The sequence below is a fragment of the Abramis brama genome (assembly GCF_963993115.1).
Source record: "Abramis brama genome assembly, chromosome: 13".
Lineage (NCBI taxonomy): Eukaryota > Metazoa > Chordata > Actinopteri > Cypriniformes > Leuciscidae > Abramis > Abramis brama.
The window spans coordinates 33109051-33132832 of record NC_139975.1 but is presented as its reverse complement, the minus strand read 5'-3'; the positions used below and the strand labels follow the sequence as shown (position 1 = coordinate 33132832).

At 38.8% G+C, this 23782-nt stretch overlaps 1 protein-coding gene across 2 annotated transcripts in view; it reads right to left on the bottom strand.

Annotated features, from left to right (window-relative positions):
* Window positions 1-23782, bottom strand: part of nlgn3a (neuroligin 3a) — a 216383-nt gene that overhangs the window by 18741 nt on the left and 173860 nt on the right. For both annotated transcript variants that reach the window (XM_084134013.1, XM_084134014.1), the window contains one exon: window positions 3789-4578. In XM_084134013.1, the coding sequence (XP_083990139.1) occupies window positions 3789-4578 (790 nt within the window). The remainder of the gene's footprint in view (window positions 1-3788; window positions 4579-23782) is intronic.

Sequence of the window (23782 nt, the reverse complement as noted above, 5' to 3'; positions counted from 1 at the left end):
AGAGAGTTTGCTAGTTAAGATGGAAGTAATGATTTGTGTATATTTCATGTGATTGAGAGGTTTATTATCCTTGCATCTAATCCTTTGCTCTGCTAAGCGGTATCCTATATAATCCGCCACACAAATGGAGCAACTCCCTGGGCTGTAATATCAGAAACTCAGCACATCAGTACAGCCTGAAACTGATTCTATAATGCCAGTCCTATTGAGAGCCATTAGATGAATGACTGCAAGAGGATACACTATTTGTCATGTAATAAATAATCTTTACATAATACTATTTCTGAGAGGATGCTTTTAAAATGGGCTGGCTGTTCTGCTGAGTGATTATTTACGGGCAGTGTATTTTTAAGGCTTGATAGGACATGGTTTTGTCTTCACGTTAAAATATGTTCAAAACATTGTAAAATTGAAATCTGAAAATTGTGTGTATTGGAAATTAGCTTTGATGTCATCGATATACTAATGGATTAAAATGGACAATGTACACTAATACTGCACATAAACAGGCATATACTGTACATTTTCAAATTATAGTCTTTCTCTTATGACAAAACAGACCAAAATAGTGATGACTCATCTTGCAGGCTTGTGTTTTTTTTTATCCAATAAAATGTTCTCTAGAATGAGAATGTTCCCGTCCCCTAAATTGAAAACACCATCTGTTTTCCAAAATCAGTAGGAAGTAGCTAGTGGTGGTTGGTCTGTCTTCAGTTGTGCTCTATTTCCTTTTCCAACCATCAAGTGGTTGCAACAGAAGTTTGATTTGAATGTTTCTTTATTATTTTCATCCATGGCACAGGTCAAGCGTGATTTGATCGGGCCATGGCATGAACTCTTGGCTCTTGGCTATTTTAAAAAGAAACAAACCTTTTTCCTGTTTCAGTATATGAAATAATGACAAGTCCAAACTGTTAAATCCAATTGCTATTTATTTTTAAATATAATAAATCAACAAATCAAATTAAGTTAAATTGCACATAAGTTTTTATTTTTTATTTTTACATTTAATAACTACTAAAACTGATTTGTTTTCATGACAGATTCATTCAAACATGCATTAAATAACACATGCCCAATAGTAAAAACTATAATTAAAGTGTAATATATTTAGGCAAGTGCTCCAATATAGAGTTATTTTTCTAGCTAACCAACAAGCTTTGGAGTTTGGACATTGAATGGCTTTTCTTAAGGTAAATGTAACATTATGTGACATTGTTTACAAGCTGTTTTATTGACGTGGTTACACGAGACATGATTTGTTTCAGTAAGTTGTACTGTATTTCAACATACCTTCTGATGTTCATTCATGTTTATTTGGTGCCGTAACTAGTTGTAAAGAGTAAAAGATGATCAGTTCACGTGCTACAGCCATCTGTCAGCACAAATTAAAGAGCACCAAAACCACATTTACAACGTTTGAATTTTGTGATAAAATTGAGAATTTGAAAGCAAAGATCATTTCATATCGAATGCAACAAAGCACAAAGCTTATTGCAATTTTTGGATGACGTGTTTTGTTCATGCATCAACTTAAAACGGCATAGACTAAAAGATACATTTTGGGATTTAAGGAACAATATTGACTTAAAATTAGCATCAATTAAAATCCACCCAGCACTAAGAGGAAATACATCAACACAGAAACAACAAATTGCACTAGTCAAACAATTTCAGTTCTTTCTGTTTTTACTGAGAAAACAGAGAAAATCTGGCAGTCTAACTGAGAAAGATATTACACTATGGGGAGAAACGAGTTTAGCGTACAAATGTCCCATGCCCTTGAGCTAATTTGACATTTTCTGGACAGATGTTGTTCTGAAATGTTCTCTGATATGCTTGCAGAATGTTGACTTGAGCATTCAGCGCAAAGAAAAAATAAAATAGCCTGCGGTACTCCGCCATTAGTATTTCCACTTTTTGTATGTTATTTTTTGGCTACAACTAGTGTGCACTTAACAGTTAAAGAAAGATTTATAAACGCCAAGGGGTGTCATTTTTATTGTGACTGGTAAAAGTGGAGAAGCAGCAGCATGACCAATCAATTTTTCTCAGTAACAGCAGTTGTCAAATTAGATTTGTGTTGTTAGAGCTGATTACAAGCACTCCTCATACAGATCTATAATGCTTTGTGCTCCGGGCAGGATTGAGCAGGATGGAGAGGGGGAGCGAGGGAGGAGGTGTTTGTTGGGGTTGCGTTCACCTGGGGCGGCAGTGATCAACTCAAGAGAGGGGTTTTGATCGATGTTGCTGAGGGGCAGAAATGCGATAAGTTCCACTGATAATTCTCTCTGCACGGGGTCTCAAGCCCCATTCATACAGAACGCTGTAAACAATGCTACTCAGTAACAGATTTTACTCAAGGCAAAAAATAACAGACATACAGTGGTGCTTGAAAGTTTGTGAACCCCTTGCAGAATCTGTGAAAATGTGAATAATTTTAACTAAATAAGAGGGATCATACAAAATGCATATTATTTTTTTATTTAGCATTTTACTGAATACAATATTTTACATAAAATATGTTTGCATATCGTCCATAAGACAAAAAAAAGCTGAATTTATAAAAATGACCCTGTTCAAAAGTTTACGTACCCTTGATTATTAATGCTGTGTGTCGTTACGTGGATGATCCACAACTTTTTTTGTTGCTGTTGTGATGTTGTTCTTGAGTCCTTTGTTTGACCTGATCAGTTAAACTGCCCAATGTTCTTCAGGAAAATCCTCCAGGTCCCGCAAATTCTTCAGTTTTCCAGCATATTTTGCATATTTAAACCCTTTCCAGCAGTGACTGTATGATTTTGAGATCCAACTTTTCACACTGAGGACAATTGAGAGGCTCAAACACAAATATTAAAAAGGTACATTCACTGATGCTCCAGAAGGAAACACAATGTATTAAGAGCATCAGCGTATGTTTGAACCTTTTTTAATAGATAATTCAACCATCACAAAAAAAAAAGAAAAAAAAAAGCATTTTGTATTATCCCTCTTATTTTGTTCAAATTATTCCCATTTTCACAGATTCTGCAAGGGGTTCACAAACTTTCAAGCACCACTGTACTTAATGAGTGGTACCTACTGTACAATGTATGTTCTTTCAATTGTACATTAGTGGTACATAAATATCAAACATTTTCATTCTGATTTAACAGCTGATTATTGGCATTCTGGTATTATCATGGTATTAAAACACCTGCCTGAAATTGCTAGTTTGTAGTATTGCCGTTATTACTGTGACTTTGCTATTTCACCATGTAACACATTTGCATAATGCCCGCCTACTGGCTACTTTGACCCGCCCTCATGAAAAGATGGCCAAGTCATTTTGCTATGTCGAGAGGACGCTGTTTTTGCAAGAGCAAACAACATTGTATGGACTTCCAATAATGACACCATAGTTGCCATACATAAAATATTGTTTAAATAATATATGTTTACAGCTGCTCATGAAGCCTTGGGAGCTGAAACATGATTATGGTGAGGGCTTTTACATTTTAAACACACGCTCTAAGCAGTTGACCAATCACAACAGACTGAGCCAGTGGACCAATCAGAGCAGACTGGGCTCTTCTGAAAGGAGGGGCTTTAAAGAGACAGGAACTAACACAGAGAGTGAAAAGAGCTGCTGCAGAAATGTACAGTAAGAGAAAAATAATGTTTTAAACTTTAAATCATGTAAATGTATTCTAGCACAACCCAAAAATGAAAGTATGAACTTGTATATGAGCATAATATGGGTACTAGAGTTTACCCCAGACTGTGCATGTTGCAAGGTACGCACTTACCCAGTTTTGGCAAAGTTTGTCCAGTAGGTCATGACAACTGCACTGAGCATGACATCATTTTTGGAGAAGTTGCAGGGGAAGAGGTCGGTCGGGCCAATCATGGGTATACCGAAGACGTAGGGCACCTCGTCTCCGTGGGCCGCGTCGGACCAGGCAGGCTTCATCAGGCTCTGACAGTGGTGGTAGAAGGCGTAGAAGTAGGTGGGTGACCCGTACCGGGCGTGAAGATCTGCCGTCACCACTGAGGGCTCCACCCACTGGTGATCAGTAAACAGCGCCACCAGAGTCTTGCGCCGCGTCTCAGGATTGTCTCTGTCCGCCCAGTCTGTGTACATGAACTTAATGGTTTCTCGTAGAGTATCCTTTCCCTCTGGGTAACCATACAGACTGTCCACAAAGTCTGAGACAGAAAAGTCGAAATCATTGCCCGAGACACCGTCTTCAGAGTCCACAACGTTCTCCACAAAGCGCAGACCCTCACCCTGGTTGACACCCAGCATGATGTCATAGTTGAGAAACTCGCCCTGCTCCATCAGGATCTCAGGGTCATCGGGAATGACATCACCGTCGATGACCGGGCCGAAGGCTACGTGGTATCTCGCCGGCTGGATGTCTTGTTCCACCAGTTCGCGAGCTGTCTTCTTTCTCAAGCAATCTACCATGTCCAAAGTGTCCAACACATTACAGCCCACTTTCTCTGCCAGTAGCCTTGTGTACTTAACCGGCTGGTAGTTGACGGCCCAGCTGGACAACGCTGAGCCGCTCTGGATTATGGCACGGTGAAACAGTCCTGCAGCAAGAGGAGACAAAATTATGCATTTTAGACAAGGTTATATATCAGGAATCAATGATTAGAAAAGAAGGGAAATAACTTTTTATGGGTACTCTAAATCACTACTAACTTCGAATCAAGGACAGAATAGTGTTATCATGGAAATATGTACATTAATGTCTTAAAAATAAACCAAATCATCTGAAAAAGGCAAAATTACACTTCCCTTTTGTGTGTTAGCTAACACTAAGCTTGCCTGCTAGCTTAGTGCTAACTGATTACCTTGCTGAAAATCAGTCTAAGCTGGTTGGCTGGTCTTATAGTAACTGGACTCCCAGTCTGACCATTTGAAAAATGTCCAAAACCCCACTAAAAGCAGCCAACAGTCCAACCTGACCAGACTGGGAGAACAGCTAAGACCAGCCAACCAGCTTAAGCCAGTTTTAACCGTCTCCAAAACAGTATTTAACGTGGCGAAATAACAACTTTTAATGAACTTTGCTGTTCATATCTGTGACATGTTCTTGCAGTAAAAAAAAAAACAGCTTAACAAAGCACAGAAGAAAACTCAAAGCACAGGTCTTGAGAATATATTTAAACTTGACACTGCGTCTTAAAATACAAGACTCACGGAGTGAGATGCTGAAAAAACAGCAAGACGCAACACACTGACCAAAGACTTCAGTCTGACTCATACATACAAAGACCATTAATCAAAAAATAGTGCAGATGAAATAATGTGTTTTGTACAAATGGCACTTAACTCTATAAAACATTTTTTAAACAAAATGGATTGTTGTGGACTTTGGGCCAGTGATGTTTTACTGACTGATTTGTCTGCCACAACAATGTCTTCACTTAGGATCTTTTCTAGCAAATATTGATATATGAGTTTATTTGTGATTAATTTGATTAATTAACCAGTATTCCATGTATGTAAATCAATATAATGTAATCGATTGACAACCTTATTATAAAGTCACATTTAAAAAAGACGAGAAGCCTTGTGTGATTATCTGGAGATGGTGAACATCTAGAGAGTGTGACCCTTTAATTAAAATACTTTAATAACCAGCTTAAAGGTCTAAATATTTTCCTAGAGTTTGTTTGCATTGATCTCAGATAATCACGCCTGCCAAAGCAACACAGAATGCAGAATATGATTAAAACTAATCATTACACAAACATGGGCACAGATGGCCATGGGCCGAGGAATGCAACACAATTTCATCCACTCCGCTGAAACGTTCACAGCTATAATCTACGCCCACATTTGTGTCTAGATGTGTATCTGAATGTGCTGAGATCCACAACTCACTATTTAACCAACAAGTCAATACCCGTACCTTTCAACGAATCCTCTACTCTCTAAAGCTTAGATCAGCGATAAGCACATGCTAACGGGATCTAATTCCTCAACTACACTTACACTCCTACTCCTTCTTTATCAACAACAAAGAAGCCCGGGCTCAGCAGTGCGTAGGTAGCATAACGTACCACACATCCCAGCAGCGAGAACGCTTTTGGCCTCACTCCCACCTCTATGACCGCTCAATATTACTATTACCACCCCTCTGCAGTGAAACACACCGCAGCTAGAGACTCAAGTGAGCTAGCATGTACATACAATTGTTCAATGATCATGAATGATAAGATAATCAGGAGATATATTCAGGCTAGTACTTTTTTACTCTAGTACAGGTTTGCTTTTCTTTGGACTTCCTGCATCACCCCTCCTCCGGGCACTTTTTTTTACCTGACTACACAAATTGATTCGCAGCGAGGCTTTTCTTTGTTGGCCCACTGCACGCCTAAGGAAATTTACCCACTACTTAGGTTTCCTCATTTCCCCAAAGATAACTTTCTGGAGGCCAAGCGATGAAGAGAGTCCAAGGCAGTTCAAAAAGCCAGAACTCGCACCTTGCAGATGGGCAGGCTGTGATATTTCCAATCCAACTAACCTGCGTAACCTTTAATTTCTTTGCAATTGCTCTTCAGTTGAAGAGGTTGGGGAAATGTGCTGTCAGATGCAGTGCTGGTATACTGTTAACACCTGACACATGTGTATTTGTGTGCGTGGCTGTGAATAGCAGAGCTCAGGACAGGACAGTGGCCAGACTCCCAGGGCGAGGGAGCAGATGTCAAGGATATCGACTCTCTCTCTTTTCTCTCTCTCTCTCTTCACAGCATTCACAGGGTGGCTGTGGGATGAAAGATGGCCACCTGGGGCTCGGGAACTCAAGACTCTATCTGTGCGCTTCTACTCGTCCCAAATGCGTAGCTTTTCTGAGCTCTCAACACGCAGTACATTATTAGGCTAGCAACATATGAATACTGTAAACATACTGATGTTAAGTATGCAACAGAAGAGATTTTTAAGAAGAATATATTTGTCCAAACCACACTGGACCTCAATGACTTTCATTATATGAAAAAAAAAAAGAGACTTTTTTTTATGAAAGAAAGTCATACACAGTCTGGATTGGCAAGAGGGTGAGCAAATGATGACAGAATTTACTCTTTTGGGTGAACTATCCTTTTAATGTGTGCTTGTGTTTCTGTGGTGATGACAACCTTCAGCACACAGGGGGGCGATAGAGTTTCCTTCAAATGTCTGTGCCAAACCTGGGGACTATACCATGAAGCCGGTGTCGGTGGCAAGTCAGGTATGTTTCAGTTTAATTTGTTCCTACCCTGAGGTTTAGATAGTGGGTTGACTTTTAGCGGTGTTCAGTGCCATATAAACTGTGAGCAAAGCCACACATCTCTGAATAAAGTCACTCCCTCTATTTCTCTGCCTCCAAATTAACAGACACCCTACATATTAACAGATTTTTAGAGACAAAATCGTCTGGCTTTTAGCGATGATTATTTATTATAATTATTTTATGTAATTTCTATATTATGTATATAATTATTATGCTAATAAATAATATATTGGACATTACAACTGAGCAATTTTATTTGGACAATTAAGTATTTAGTTTAAATGTATATAAATACATTCAGATAACGTAATTCTAAAGCATATATAATCAAAGCTTTTTCTATTGATTCTAGCATATATATATATATATATATATATATATATATATATATATATATATATATATATATATATGCTTTAGAATCAATAGAAAAAGCTTTAAGCTATGTTCAAATCTCTGTATACCTATTATCAACCATATTTACTAACTTTCACTTGCTCTGATATTTTCTTCTTGCTGCGTAAATACATTTATATCCTCCATATTCTTCATAATCATCACAATCACCAATCAAAATGGACAATTCTTGTTTTTTATGGAATATGCCTATTGCAGTGTTTTAATAAATGATTTAACAGTGCACGTCATGATTTTTATTAGTCATCTGATCTTGAATCAGAATAACTTCCCCTGCCTCTTGCAGCATCTCTTCTCTTTTCTGATGACGAGGGCGGGGCAACCTGTCACTCACATTATATCCACCAATAGCAAACCACAACCATCCAATCAAAATTCACCCTAAATTCAGCCCTAAATTCACTTCGCTAAACGGCACGATAGCGAGGAAAAGACTAGCGCAACATTCCTTTCATTAAGTTTCAGACCTTACCAGCCATCACAGAAACACCACAGCATCTCAACATGGAGGAAAGCTAGTTCGTTGGATGACTAGCGTTTATGCATAACACACAGATCTTGTTTTATATTGTTGTTGCACAATCACTTAACTTTATATCACTCCTCCTTTAGCACATCCTCTGATCAGCCAGATGGTGGAAGGCTAAAAACAGCAAACAATATCCGACATTTGATTGTACTGCTGACATGCTGCATTCGTTCCAGGGCGAGGAGAGAAACATGAGTAACACGAGCATGTATTACTATTGTTAGCGATGCAATCTGGGCCACACATACTGTCAGAGTGCTAATAAATATGCTGTACAATTCTGTCTCGGTGGCTGATCCTAGATCAGCAGAAGGGTCAACACGGTGAATCATATGCTGGATTCAAGAAATTATTTCAGGTGAAGGTCACCATATTCTAGGTTCTTGTGCAGACAAAAAGATAGTTGGGTTATTGCTTATACTGGCAAAAAAGCTAATTGTGCTAATCATTTTGTGCTTACTTTTTATACTTTTACATCATTTTTTATTGTCACAGATGTTGAATTTATGTCCTATTCCAACAAGTGCAAAATTTGGTGCAGATCGGCAACTCAACACATCAGCAAACTGATTACAGGCATAATTAGTTCTCCCTAGTGACGTCCTGAACCGTTAGCATTGCACATCATATTTGTGTTAGCCCTGTACAGGCGACGGATAAAGGCAATTCTGTCTAACTACACTTAACACCAGAGCAGAGCACCTGAACTACGATCAGTCAGGGAGAGGCTCCGGTGGCAGATTGAGGTCATGGTGAATTATGATAGGAGTTGGAGGTAATCACTCATTTGGCCTCGCTAAAACACGCTGCTTTGCTGTGCTTTCGACCTCAGCTGCCACTGTTCTCAAGACAGCGGTGAAACGGCAGCACAGAACATGCTTGGGCTTCTGGGGATTATTCACTTCAGGTACAAACCCGTGACCACTGACCTTGCGGAATGACGAGTGCCTGACTTTTCCGATGGTTTTTTAGCGTCAACGATAACAACCAACCCTCAAATAATCATTACTGCACTTATGAGACGGGTCACTCAGAATTCAATACATTTCCAGCATGGACTACCTCCAATTTATAAGCAAAGAAAGGTTGCGGGGAATCTTTATTTTACACAGTTCATTACGACGTGACCTAACCAGACGTAATGCAATAAAGGGTAATTCCTATTCCTATATCCAAAATGCGTAATTCCTATTTCTGTGACGTTTTGTAGCTCCGCAGTGAAATCCCAGTCCAGTTGTGGTGTTGTATATGACATCACATATGTTCTGACTGGCTGTGATTGTACGACATTTTCATTTTCATTGTGGCAAACATCGCATAGCTCTTCTTTAGATCATGGTGTAAAACTGTTGATCCTTTAGTGTAACAGTATGCTGATTTTAGATTTGCTCCATTCTAAATTTAAATTATCATTACAGTGTAAGAGTCAATGACAAAATAAGTGTCCACAATTACGAAAAGTACTAAAAGAGTTTTATACACAATAGCCAGGCACTCTTTTGTGTTCACATTGGTCATTAATATATATTGAACAGATGTAGATCTATGCATATTAATCATTATTTTCGCTCAATGAGCCAATGTCCAAAATGTCATGATTCTGCCCTCGTGTCCTTGATTTTCTCTAGTCTTGAGGCAGGATCATGACAGACCCATTTTGTGTGCAAGCACATGGCCTTGTGTTTGGGCCATGTGCTTGTGTTGTCTCGTTACCTTGCCCCGCCCACTTGTTATCCTCGTTTTGTCATTATTGTTTCATCTTTGTCACCTTGCTGTCTTCATTAATTTCTCCCTATTTAATCCCCTTGTGTTTGCTCATTGTCTAAACTGTTCCTACTTTGCGTGTTTATCTCTCTGAGACACTCCGTGTGAGTACCTTTGTCTAGAGTCCTGTCGAGAGTTATTGTTACATCGTATTTGTTGTTTGTTAGTCTAGTTAGCTGTAAAGTCTTAATCTTAGTCTAGTCCTTAGTTTGCCACCCTGTCCTGTTTTGAAAAAAATACGAGATGGAAGGGAAAAAAATATTTCCATGCTTTAGCGTTCTCTTGCAAAAGATTTGTGTTCTATCCAGAAACTTTGCGTTCGCTAGCAAAGAACTCAAAAGGTTTGCGAGCGAACGCAGAGTTTCTAAGGGAGATGTAAAACATTTGTGAGAGAATGCAAAAGTATTGACTTATCATTATTTTTTGCTCCCATCTCTTGTTGGCCAGACAAAGATCCGTCCGTCCGTCCGACCGGGCGGGCTGGACTATTGCTCTTTCTCATCTCTCATCATAAGCCCCACTTTCATATCCATTGGCTGTTACACACACACACACACACACACACTGATTATGTGTTTTAGCCCGTCTGTGCTCTGGGCTCATTCTCCTGAGCCGTCTCTCCAGCACAGCTAAAAATCCCTCCCAACCAAATCCCTCTCGTCTCTCTATAGCCTCTGTAAAGTGGGATCCCTCGGCGGGACAGCCTCTGGTTACGCCCAGCATGTCATTACCGCCTCCCCTTCTCTTCTTTTCTTGCCGTGCCACTACAGCGCTCAGACGGATTTTACATAACAGGCCGCAAGAGCAGAGCCGTACTCATCAACACAGTTTACTGTCACCACGCCACACGCGAGAGATGCGGCCAGTCCTACAAGTGACAATCCCTCTTTATTCCCGCTCATTTCTCTGACTCAGAAACGTCCGTAGCCATAGCTACAACACACGCGACAGCAACGTGTGGAACGTAGCAGCTGAGGTTTTGTGGAGTTCATTTTCTGAGGCAGCCAAGTGATGCCTATAATGCAACAAACTGCCTCCAGGGTCAGGCCGATTTCTGAAATACCATAATGCCCTTGTTTTCCTCACGATAGCAAGACGTTGTATAGATTAGGAGAGCTGGCTGGCTGCAAATCAATTCCATTGCAATCACAAGGGCCAAATAGCATTTTACTGTTTTTTTTACGTTGGCAGTGCTATAGAATATTACAATCTCATCTGGGATCTGGGCTGCAGTGTGTGTGAAATGAGCTAGGGGATTATGTAGCGTCTGATGCCGCGTGCTATCAGCAGACTCTTTCATAAACAATTGAACATGACATCAGATGCTTCAAACGGGTCGCTAAACACACGCTACTGCTGGATCAACTCACACGTGCCAGAGACATTTGCTCATTGCATAGTACCTGTTACACATCAGCGAGATCAGACAGTCAAACAATACCAACACAGACTGGCCCATGTGTCTTCCACCAAACTTAATTAGAGAAAACATCTGCAAACCCAGAGGAAAAATACTGTAGGCTAAATAGAAATAAACACAGTGAAACACTTAAAGACATACAGTAAGATTTGTTTTCCGAAACATGCCTAAGTGTAACAGCTCACAGATTCACACTTTCACACTGAGAGTGCGTAACAAGCTTGATTTGCATTTACATTTACATTTTATGCATTTGGCAGACGCTTTTATCCAAAGCGACTTACATTGCATTTCAAGGTACACTTATGTGACCCTGGATCACTAAACCAGTCATAAGTCGCACGGGTATATTTGTGGAAATAGTCAAAATTATCGATTTTTCTTTTATGCCAGAAATCATTAGGATATTAAGTAAAGATCATTTTCCATGAAGATATTTTGTAAATTTCCTACCGTAAATATATAAAACATTTATTTTGTGAGTGAATGCAGCACAATCGCCAACATAAATGGACAACTTTAAAGGAGATTTTCTCAATGTTTCGACTTTTTTGCACCCTCAGATTCCAGATTTTCAATAGTTGTATCTCGACCAAATATTGTCCTATCGTAACAAACCATACATCAATGGAAAGCTTATTTATTCAATTTTCAGATGATGTATAAATCTCAATTTCAGAAAATTGACCCATGTGACTGGTTTTGTGGTCCATATACATTCTTATCAGTTCTTGCTTTCCCTGGTAATCGAACCCATGACCTTGGCGTTGCAAGCGCCAACACTCTACTGTTTTTTTTTAAATAATTTTTGTAATTATTAATAATAATAATATGTCAGTATTTTTAATAAAAGCCAATAACTATAAAATTTTAAATGATCAAGAGTTTTGGGGGTATTTTTATTTTTTTTATAAATACAAACTTGATATACATATAAGGAGGGACATCACATTTCCATCCAAATGTTAATTAATCTACATGGAATGAAACCCAAACCCCAAAGTTTAGCTCTGATCTGAACAGCTGTTAGACGCCTGGATTCAGTGCAATGCTAGGCAAAAACTGACCGGGCGTTATAATGCGCTGAAGCCCTTCTGTTACACAGCACCATGAAGTCTGTAACCTGTTATATGCATAAGGGTGCCTACATCAACATGCACTTCTGTACTGAGGATAACTAAATACATGTAGCCGAGATCATTTTAATGAGAAATGTTTTGGCTCATATTGATTCTCTGATATTGATTGTGTGCCTCAGTGTGATCCCTTTTAAAAAAAGGGGGAGATGCAGCACTTACGTAGGAAATTCCTACAAATGCAGCGCTTACATAGGAAGGGCGACAGCGCAGCGCTTTAAAGGAACGGAATGCGGCATCGTATTTTCATAATCGCTGGAAGCCAAAATCAAAAACAAAAGTAAAATTCTATTAATCATCTATTTAAACTTGTATGTTGCATGTCATGTATTTAAATATATTTGTAATAATAAATTTGTTAGATGAATTTGCAATTTAGAATATTTACACACTTTATATTAGATGTATTTAAACAGTGGTGTAATGTATTTGAGTAAATGTAATTAGTTACTGTACTTAAGTACATCTTTTTAGCTACTGTAAAGTTTTAGTATCAAAGATATTAGCAACTTTTACTCTCTACTTGATTAAATTTTTAAATAAGTATATGTATGCTTTACTCCAACACATCTCTGATGAGTGATGCAATTACTCGTTACATATTGCATAGCACCTAACTTTTTCTGCAGCAGTTTATTTCTGCTACAAATAAAGCAATATTGTTCAAAGTGACTTAGATATGATATAACGCCATTATTAAAAGATGCTAGGACACAAATTGGCACTTGCAAATGCACCGCAAGAGCGAGCTTCACACCAAAAGCACTGTCAGCATGGACGAGCAGCATTGAGAAATGCATTACACTACACTGACCTTCCACAAGTTATTTAGACTGCGTTCACATTATCTGCGAATCATGTCCACATGACCTGTACCCCAGAGCACAGCTCCAAGTTGGGGCGGTTTGCTAAGGCACGCTTGAGTTTTGGAAAACAGCTTTCACCGCAAACAAACGAAGCGAACTCTGACGCCAAGAGGACTCGGCTCTTCACCAAAAGCTCTAATGTGAAATTCAGTAGGGGACTTGCCCTCAATTTTGCCCTCAAAAAATAAAATAAACACAAAAAACATTTGTATTCTAGTGTTATTAGTTTTTAGTGTTATTCTCTTTTAGTGTATTCTAGAGTTATTACTTGTAGAATAGTAGAATGTCTGTTGTGGAGCAATAAAATAAAGTGTTAGCAGATATTAGGCAGACAGTCTACTAATACTCTAATGACTGCTAGTTGGCATGGAGTTGACAAGTTACTTATAGTTAATAGAATGTCTAAAGTAGACATTAGAAATAAAGTGATACTGAATCTTTTTTTTTTTTTTAGCTTTTTTAATTTATTTATAAAAATGGCTCATTACTGCTGCTGAGACATGCAGACAAAAAGAACAAAGACTCTTCTGCTAATGGGAATAGTTACATTTAAGGGTGTTCACACTTGAGTTCACTAACTCTACAACCCAGCAAGCAATTTTAGCCGTCGAAAGACAGCCCTGACGTCTAGGCTAAAACTAGGCAAAATCTGGGCTGTCAGTGAAAATGTAATAGACATCTAACCATAGCCCAAGAATAGACGCACACTCGCACAGGCAACACATAGAACATGTCAAAGAAATGAAACCAAACACCTTGTAATCACTGTTGACTTTGCTTACATGATGGAATATCATACATATATCAAGCGTAGCGTCAGTTCTGACAGGTCACGTTAGTCAAGCTCTCAGCTGATCCACATCTACCTATAGGAATACGACGCCTATCACTGTATTCATATATAAGCTCCTTCAGTATTATCAGCAGCTGTCGCAAAATTTGCAAATCCTCAGGCTTTTATTTTAGCAGAAACGCTTTCAACTTCAGTCCACAAGAATGGTGGAAACTATGTGAATGTGAATATAAATGAAGTGAACCTAGTACACAAAGCGTTCCCAAAGACTCACAGAGTTCGTGAGAAGCAGCATTTACTGTGAACTGAGCCGCTCTGAAAACACGCTCTCACAAGCTGCACGTGTGTACATTAACACAGTGGAGACCGAAAGCTTGAAAACGCTGCCTTCATAGGGTGCATTACAAGGTAGGAAGGCATCAGGGCACGTCCGAATCCAGTGTTAGCTTCACTTCCTTTTTCGATTTCTGAAGGCAACATTGATTTATGCATCGCTGCATTTGATATAATAAAGTCTGAAAAGTTACAGTTGGTGGTCAGTTTGCATATAAATGTACTTTTTTTTTTTTTGGATGTCATTTCTAGAGATAAATTACTATTGTAGTAATTCAATATTTGTTAGTTATCACCAAAGCTAGCTCTATATTGTTGTAGATTGTGACCCTTTTTGCCGTGTCAGAAGACTGTCTGAAATCAGTTTTGTGAAGTACATGCGTGTGCAAACGCTGCCTGCAAAGTCACTGCCTGAAAAGGAAGTGAGGCAACAAGTCACTGCCTAACCTTTCTTGCACCAACAATTGCCATATTTTATTATAATATGATAATTTTTCAACCAAGAGCTCAAGGTTTTTGTGGATGATTTTAATTGTAATTTTAATGTCACTGAAGCACACACACACACACACACACACACACACACACACACACACACACACACACACACACACACACACACACACACACACACACACACACACACACACACACACACACACACAAGCAACAAGCAGCACAACAGACTATATGCTTCTTTAATATATTCACTATTTGGTATTGCTATTTCAGTGTTAATTGTATTAATTATGCAGCACCATTTGTTTATTTTAATGTTACATTCAATTTAATGATCAGCTTTTCATCAGCTCACGAACCCCCTGCGGTTTGGCAAGCCTTGTGTTAGGGGCTCTGCTTTTGCCATCGATTTTGGCCTTAGGCTTTTTGTGCAATAATTACAAAACATGCAAACAGAAAATATGATCACAACAGAAGCAGAGCAAAAGCTTTGAAAAAAATGTAAAATTACACATGTATAGACTACTTTGTTAATGTAGGCATAAACAACAGTCACAGCACATATTCCCATACAGAGTGAACTGCGTGTTTTCTTTTATAATTCAAAAACGCTTTGGAGATTATGAGTGCAGTGCACTCCCCACGATTCCTCTGCGGTTCATCTTAAAATAGACCTGGGTTTTAATTGCTTTCAGGGTAGTGCATGCAGGGGCCATTTGAAGTTACTGCACGTTTGCTTGTGCTTCCAGCCACAGCTGTGAGAGTCGGTGAGAGAGGTTCTGTGTGCACAGGCCTGGAGAGAGAGAGGGGGGGGGGGGAGAGAGGGGGGGGGAGAGAGGGGGGGGGGGAGGGAGAGAGAGAGAGAGAGAGAGAGAGAGGGAGAGAGAGAGAGAGAGCAACAGTCCTGGGGCCGAGGGAAGAGAGCGAGCTGTGTCCAGATAAGGAGTAATTCATGAAAGTAAGAGAGGTCTGGCTAAGAATGACCCGATCGACGGGGTCTGGCTCATGGGATCGATGTGTATTGCCTGTTGCAGCTGATACCTCCCACTAATCATGGTGTGACACCGGCGGTCAATAGTGTGGCCTCCTCTGCCACCCAGCGAGACCTCTTCTCATTCACACGCAGCATTGTTTTAATCACCAGTCCTTGTTAATCTCATTTCTTCCCCCTCACTCATTCTCCATCTGTTCTCGCTCTGCTTCCTGTCCTCCATCAAAAGCTCTCTTTCTCACACCCCTTTTCTGATGCATTTCTCTTTCGCTCACCTTTCGCTTTCTCTCTCTCTCTGCTTTTGTACTGGCTTTCATAAGGTGCTAATAGACTCCAGTGTGCAGCACTGCTCTATGTTTCAGTCCAGCACTGCTGTAATGACAGAACAACCCCGCACAGCCTCACTGTTACAGCTACCGCTAATGATCGGGCTCATTAATTATTATTGGGTTATGACTGTTTATCTCAGTGACATATCTATGCACGATTCTTCTTCTAATCTCATTAACACACGTGTTAGTGATGTGCATGTTTAATTTAATGAACACTGTATAGATAAATAAATTCACTCCAGTATTAGTGAGAACAAATTACATGGAATTTTTTTTTTTATTCGATTCCATTTTCCCCCAAAAAACTTAAGTATTAATTTATTTCCTTATTTTCTAAAGGAATTTTCCAGTGGAAAAACGTTTTTGAAATTTGTTATGTGCTTAAATCTGTATATAACCCAATTCAATATTCAAGAGAAGACTAATATAAACAAATATTTGGAATAATTTCATCACTTGATATTTTGATAGGCAAACAAGTCTTAGTCGAGGACAAAATGAATACATTTGCATTTCCGTAAAGAAATAGCAGTGCTTATGGGCAGCAATAAAACACTGTTCATGTAAGTTTAGGTTTTATCGGTTCTGTGTAAATGAAATACTCTTCAGAGCATCGTCTTGTTTTCTGTCAACAGTGTATGAGAATCAACACAACATCTTTGTGGTGTAAATGTGGTTATAGATTAGAGCTGCACGATTAATCGCCAAAAGATCGCGATCTCGATTCAAACACCCATGTGATCTCATTCCTAAATGACAACGATTCGATTCAACGATTCAACAAATCTGCGTCGACACTGCTGCTGATCCAGAGAGAGCAGTTGTCATGTATACACTCTTAAAAATAAAGGTTCTTAAAAGGTTCTTTGTTGGGGTATATGGTTCCATGAAGAACCTTTAACATTCAAGGAACCTTTCCATTGCACAAAAGGTTCTTTGTAGTGCTAAAGGTTTCTATAGATTTGTGCTTCCTATGTTAACTAGACTGTAGCGGCCTGAAAATATATTTAAACTTATAATAGTAACATAAAAGGAACCTTTGAGAAGGGTTCTTTGCAGTACCGAAAAAGGTTCTTTATGCCACTAAGAAAAAAATAGGTTCTTCAAGGAACCTTTCAGTGAAAGGTTCTTTGAGGAACCAAAAAAGGTTATTCTATGGCATCGCTGTGGAACCCCCTTTTTGGTTCTTCCTGGCACCTTTATTTTTAAGAGTCTAGGTATGAAAAAGCTTCACAAACAATCTTTTCAACCAAACAGTTTTGTTATTTCTGTCTTACAATCATTCAGATTATCACAGAAGTACTGGGATAAAAGTGTATAGTTCAGATATAAACAGTGATGTCCACTGTAGCGATCAAAATAGAGCAAATCCCCTTATGAAAGTAACAAGGCGCTTCAAATACAGATTATATCGGTTACATCGTTACACCAGTAGGTGGCGACAAGTGACTATTAAATAATGTATATGTTATTGAATCATTCATTCAAGAGATTTGTTCAAAAAGGCTGATTCATCCAGTAATAAAACAAATTAAGTCTTTATGAGTGAGTCATTGAATCATTTATTCAAATATTTTGATTTGGATTTTTTATGATTCATTCAGATTAGTTAAACATTTTAAATAGACTGCAGCAATTAACATTTTGTCAGAACCTCTAGTAAATTACATGTTATTTTGTATAGTTTGTTGTTCAGAATCATGGGAGAATTTGTTTGAAAAAATAAAATAAAAATCATGTTTCTATAGATGGTTAATTAGATGGAAGAATCACAACCCCCTATGCAAACAGAGGTCAGAAAGAAGACCAATCAAAATGTAGTATGCAGATATTATAATGGAAGCGTCACTGTTGGTAAGTAATAGACAAGTGGACATTATTTTCACAAAAATATGTAAATTATGAAAATATCCATACATTACATGTATAAAAAACAGTATCTTATGCAGTTTGTCCAAATGAATCACAGAAGGATCTGGGGTTTAGAACAAACCCTCACCAGAATGTACATCTCCACCAGACAACCAACGAGGACTGGAGAATTGTACGAAGCCTCAAAATAGATGTGCAATTCTTGCAGATCAGACTCAAGGAGGAGGAAACATCCGTGGGACTGTGGAGTAGTACGCAAAGCATGAATCATATTTTTAATGTAACTAGTGCAAGAGGGAATCGCAAGTTGCAAACAAATAAGGGCATTCAGCTGTGAAGCAGGAAAGGATTGAATAGCTCAAGCCTGTGCTGAAGCGTGACTCTTAGACAGATGGGGCGACAGACTCTCGGTTTAAACTACGGAGAGCTCAGGCGTATGGAGCAGCTAAAGCTGTGACAGACAAATGAACGGAGGTACACAGACACAACCCACCCCGAACATTAACACAGCACACACACTTGACATTAAACATATATCTGGATTGTATCTTGGTTCTCTTTAGTTTTCAGTGTGTTCACCTAACATAGAAAATGAAAATGAAATATATTACATCAGAAAGAATGCATTAAGCAAAAACGTATTATCATTTAACAAATTATAAAAGCACTGATAGATGATTTCCATTATTTTGCGAGATAAAAACAAGGTATCTAGTCTATTGTGTTTCTCTGGAAACATTCCCACAGTAAAGAATGCTGATGATGATAAGAGGTGATGGAAAAGGGAGAAAGGAGAGATGTGAGGAAGGGTTAAGGGAGAGAAAAAAGAGAAGTGGTGGAATAATTAAAGTGATATTGTTCTTTAAATCATGTGACCAGATCTCTAATTACAACGTTAGAAAATTGGTCAAAGTTGTAATGGTTATTTGTTGCACAACCCCTGTATTGCACAATACTTACATATATAGGAGTTATAGGTGTTGCAAGCGGATAACTCGTGCCGAACGCATTGGCATTTACACCAGCAAAATGTAATATGGTGATATGATGTGTGTGTATGTGCTTCAGTGACATTAAAATTACAATTAAAATCCACAAAAACTTTGAGCTCTTGGTTGAAAAATGATCATATTATAATATAATATGGCAATTGTTGGTGCAATAAACCTTGAATAACATTGTAAATAGACTTAAAATAAAAAATAAAAAAATAAAAAAAATAATTAAATCATACATAATTAGGCCCCTGATGGATAAATTATTCCAAAAGAGCTCTTTAGTTTCCGCCCACTACCATGAAGCACTGGGAATGTCTCCCTATGGTCTCAAATATTTGTAACCAGGGTTTGAAATGAACACCCGCCAACCCACCAAATGCGGGTAAAAATCAATTGTGGAGGGTAACGCTGTCAAATCACGAGCCAATCTGGCGTGTTACTTATGATGTTTACTCACTTTGCTGGGGAAGTTCGTGTAAGCCAAATCTGTGCAGATTTAGCACAAATACTCAACTTGTGAGTCATCATGATATATTAAACACAGCGTATGGCTTACTTGAACATGCCTGTCACTACGCAACAAATAACGGCATGCCTGTTTATTTGCATTGAAGCAATAGCGAAGATTAAAAAGCATTTGGTTAACAGAAAATACATTGTTATTTACCAACATACTACAGACTTAGGCCAGCAAGAGCTGGAGTCTTTAGCAGCCTTGTTAGCACACCTGCCTCCCACTCCGGAGAACCCGGTTCGAATCCCACTTGGAGCGGGATTATATATATAAACATATGAAGAGTTCAGATGCAAAAGACGCTAAACGTTGCCTCCTTCAATAATGAGTGAATGCTCATTTGATACGTTCATCAAATACTTTCACTTCAAATCTGCTAAATCCCAGCGCCAGCCCATTCAGAAATACAGATTCGTTGCAAACCGCAAAACGCCACTTCCCATAATCAGCAAAAGCCTCTAAGTCCACAGAAGAACCAATCGGAAGATGCAAATCGAATCATTTGATTTCAAGATGAATGACGGCATGCGTATGAGCTGGCTTTCAATTGCCGAGCTGCAAGTTTTTATCATGTTTTGTCTATTGTTAGTGGCAATGACAGGATTTTGCGAGTAGCAAGTAAACACAAGTGTTCCTTGTTCTGCTGTAAAACTCTGACAGAAATGCATGTGGAAGTCACTTGCATCGAAGCTCCCAGTACTGTGTGGATCAGTCAAAATTGTTAAATACCAATGAATTGACTAAACTGACATTTCTGACAATAAGGCATTTCAGTAACTATATACATACACATAGGGCTTGACATTAACTAGTCACTCAGCATTTTCACTGGCCACGTCGATACGATGGGACAAACCTGCCATATAGATATTTTTAATATTATCTTATAATTTGGCAGCAGGTTTATTAGGCTGCTGTCACTTTAAGACCTGACGCATGGATCCATTATACATGCATTTTCTTTCTCAACTGTTTACGTTCACTCTGCGCCAAGACATTGTTGACATATTGACATTATTTTGTATGTATTTGACTGTTTAAGCGCAATAAGCAGCAAAAAAATAACTCAATTTAGTACTGAGAGGCGGATTTATGTGCATGAATGAGTAAAATTATGCGCAATATGCCTAATCCCACACATAAATTCAATCCCTATAACAGCAACAATATTAATTTGGAGCAAATGAATGGAGTGAGTGAGGAGAGGCGGGTTTGTGTGTCACTGGCTGTCGGAGAGATGAGAGAGAGAGAATATATTCTGCAGAAAATGATTATTGGAAGCATTTCAGATATTTCAGTATCGAAAAATCCATTTTTGACAACACTACATTGCACTTAGCTTATTATAATTGACTTAGTTTATAATATTTATATAAATATTATTATTTACATATTTTCTATATGTTTATGTAAAGACTCTGTAGAGTTTGCAGGTCTATCCCACACAATGCGGATATTTGAAAAATAGCTCAAATTCGCACTTCACACACAAACACTCACATCACATGTCAAACACTTCTTCAGGCTGATCTGCGCCCACTTACGCTCTGTGCAAATGCAATGAAATACCTTTGGGCAATTACTGTGATATGTGCCCTCTCGCTGCTCTCTCACTCTCTCTCGCCCTCCATCTTCCTCCTCACAAATCCTCCTCTTCTCTGACTGTTCTTCCTCATTAGGCACCACATGCAGAGCATGCAGCATGCGTAACATTCCCTCCGTCGCTACTGAGAAAAGCAACATGTTTCTGTGTTTCTAGGAAATAACAGACACTCAAACATCCCCTGAACGTCATGCAAAACAGCTGTCAAACTCCCCCTTGAAGCACAGGCTAAAAATAGAAAAAGCATCACTTCACTTTACAGTGATGTCTGGACAGGCAGTGCTAGGTAAATGTTTAACTTGAGGGCGCAAACATCCCCCCCCCCCCCCCCTTATGAGTCGCTGTTACCATGGCGTCCATCTGGGGCACAAACGGATCCATCCCAGCCCATTTACCGGACCCCGGCTCCTGTGATAACAAGCCCTGCAGGAGGACAGTGCACATGCTCTGGCTAATGCGAGCAGACACTCTCGGTAAACACGCAACTGAAAATAGCCCCTCTGTTTTCACTCATTCACACACATTAAAGATTGAAAGTGAACCGCAAAGATGGGATTGGTACCTCCATCTCTGCTCCTCTCAGAGAGATTACCTGCTGTAAGAAGAGATGAGTTTGCGTGTGTGTGTGTGTGTGTGTGTGCGTCTGTCAGATCGTCACTGAAATCTCCTCGCCACCCTTTCGTGATGCGGTCGCTCTCGGTTCACACTGGTTTAGCACTTTAGATCATTATGAAGCAATATTCACCCATATGTTTAAGAGTGCAATGTTTTATAGTGATGGATAATTGAAGGCAACTGAAAAATGAATCATCGGTTTCGGCCGAAACAGTTTTGGAGGGCGAAAGTTATTGACCGGAACGGCAAAGGTTCATTAGCGCGTCTCTGACGGCGTGTTTTGACTGTGTCAGTGTCTATTTCGTGCCACACCATGGATCAGCTACAACAGGTGAACACGTCAGCCGTGTGGACGCTATATAGCTGCTCTTTCGGTCTGATGAACCAAAATCATTCTGTCTATTTTGTTTTGTAGCACTCCTCCCATCCAATAATCACAATAAGCTTTGTGCTTTGGTCCTAATAATATGAAACAAAGTCTCAGCTTTTAAATTCTGTCTATTTTAAATCAAAATGTTGGTGCTATTTAATGTGGCGCAATGTTAATGCAGCTGAACTGATCATCTCTTCCGCTTTACTGCTATATACAGCACCAAATAAACATGAATGAAATATATATTTTTAGAAAAAAGATCCACTTCTTCCAGTCCAAAAAAGTTACGAAAGCCTTTATTCACACCTAGGGTTGCCAACTGTCCCGTATTAGCCCGGGACGTCCCGCATATTCGGCCTAAATGATTTGTCCCGTATGTGACCTCCCTTGTCCCGTTTATTGACTGCTACGCTGATCTATCCACTAACTAAGGGGCTTCACATATGTTGCGTCTTTTGCGCGCTCAAGTTTGGTATTTTAAATGTAAACGCGCTACAAGCACGCTCAAAAACACTCATTTTTTCCTATGCCACAGCGAGATGAACAAATCTCAACTTTTCAGAATGCCGCAAGCAGGTCATGTGACATCGAACCAACCGATCAGCTTTGGCCTTTCCAAAACAACATTGAAATCTCAGCCAAGATGGACGAACAGCTGATCATAGTTGTACAGAGCGGGTTTTTATTGCTCATCTCCATAAATATATCTAGCAATAGAGCTAATGCAAAGGCTCGAAATCCATTTATCCTTTTCTGAAACTTCTTCATCATCATGGAGAATGCGGCTCATGATTGCTTAGCAACGGCAGACGCCACAAGAACGTTTAGTTTGCGGCAGGAACATCTGTTTGTGTATGCATTTGTAGATTATATTGCAAACAAATCATTATGATATTCACGGTGATACTGTAATGGGAAATCCATGTTGAAAACTTTTTTCAGGATTCTTTGATGAATAGAAAGTAAAATAAAAACAGCATTAATCTGAAATAGAAAGCTTTTGTAACATTACAATGTCTTTACTATCACTTTTGACACATTTAATGCATTCTTGCTGAATAAAACTATTCATTTCTTAAAACAAATTATTACTAATCCCAAACTTTAGAACGGCAGTGCATAATGCTACAAAAGCTTTAGATGGTTTGTGTGTAACAATTGACGTTAACATTCTTTTTAGGATTAAATTGTGCATTGAGGTTAAGCAAAACAAATGTGTTTATATCCGAGAACCGTTAATATACACACTAAACTGCAGACACTGGAATGACATACACTGTCTGGTACAGTACAAATATTTTGAGCGTCCCTTACAAAGAACCACGATTGTCCCTTATTTTCCTTTTCTGAAGTTGGCAACCCTACTCACACTAGAAACATTAAAAATGACACTAACTTTAGAGAGGAGCATTTTGATAAATATATGCACTATATTACATATTCATTATATTTTTACATAACCTCATTATTTAATCTATTTTTTAATACTGTTAAAAAAT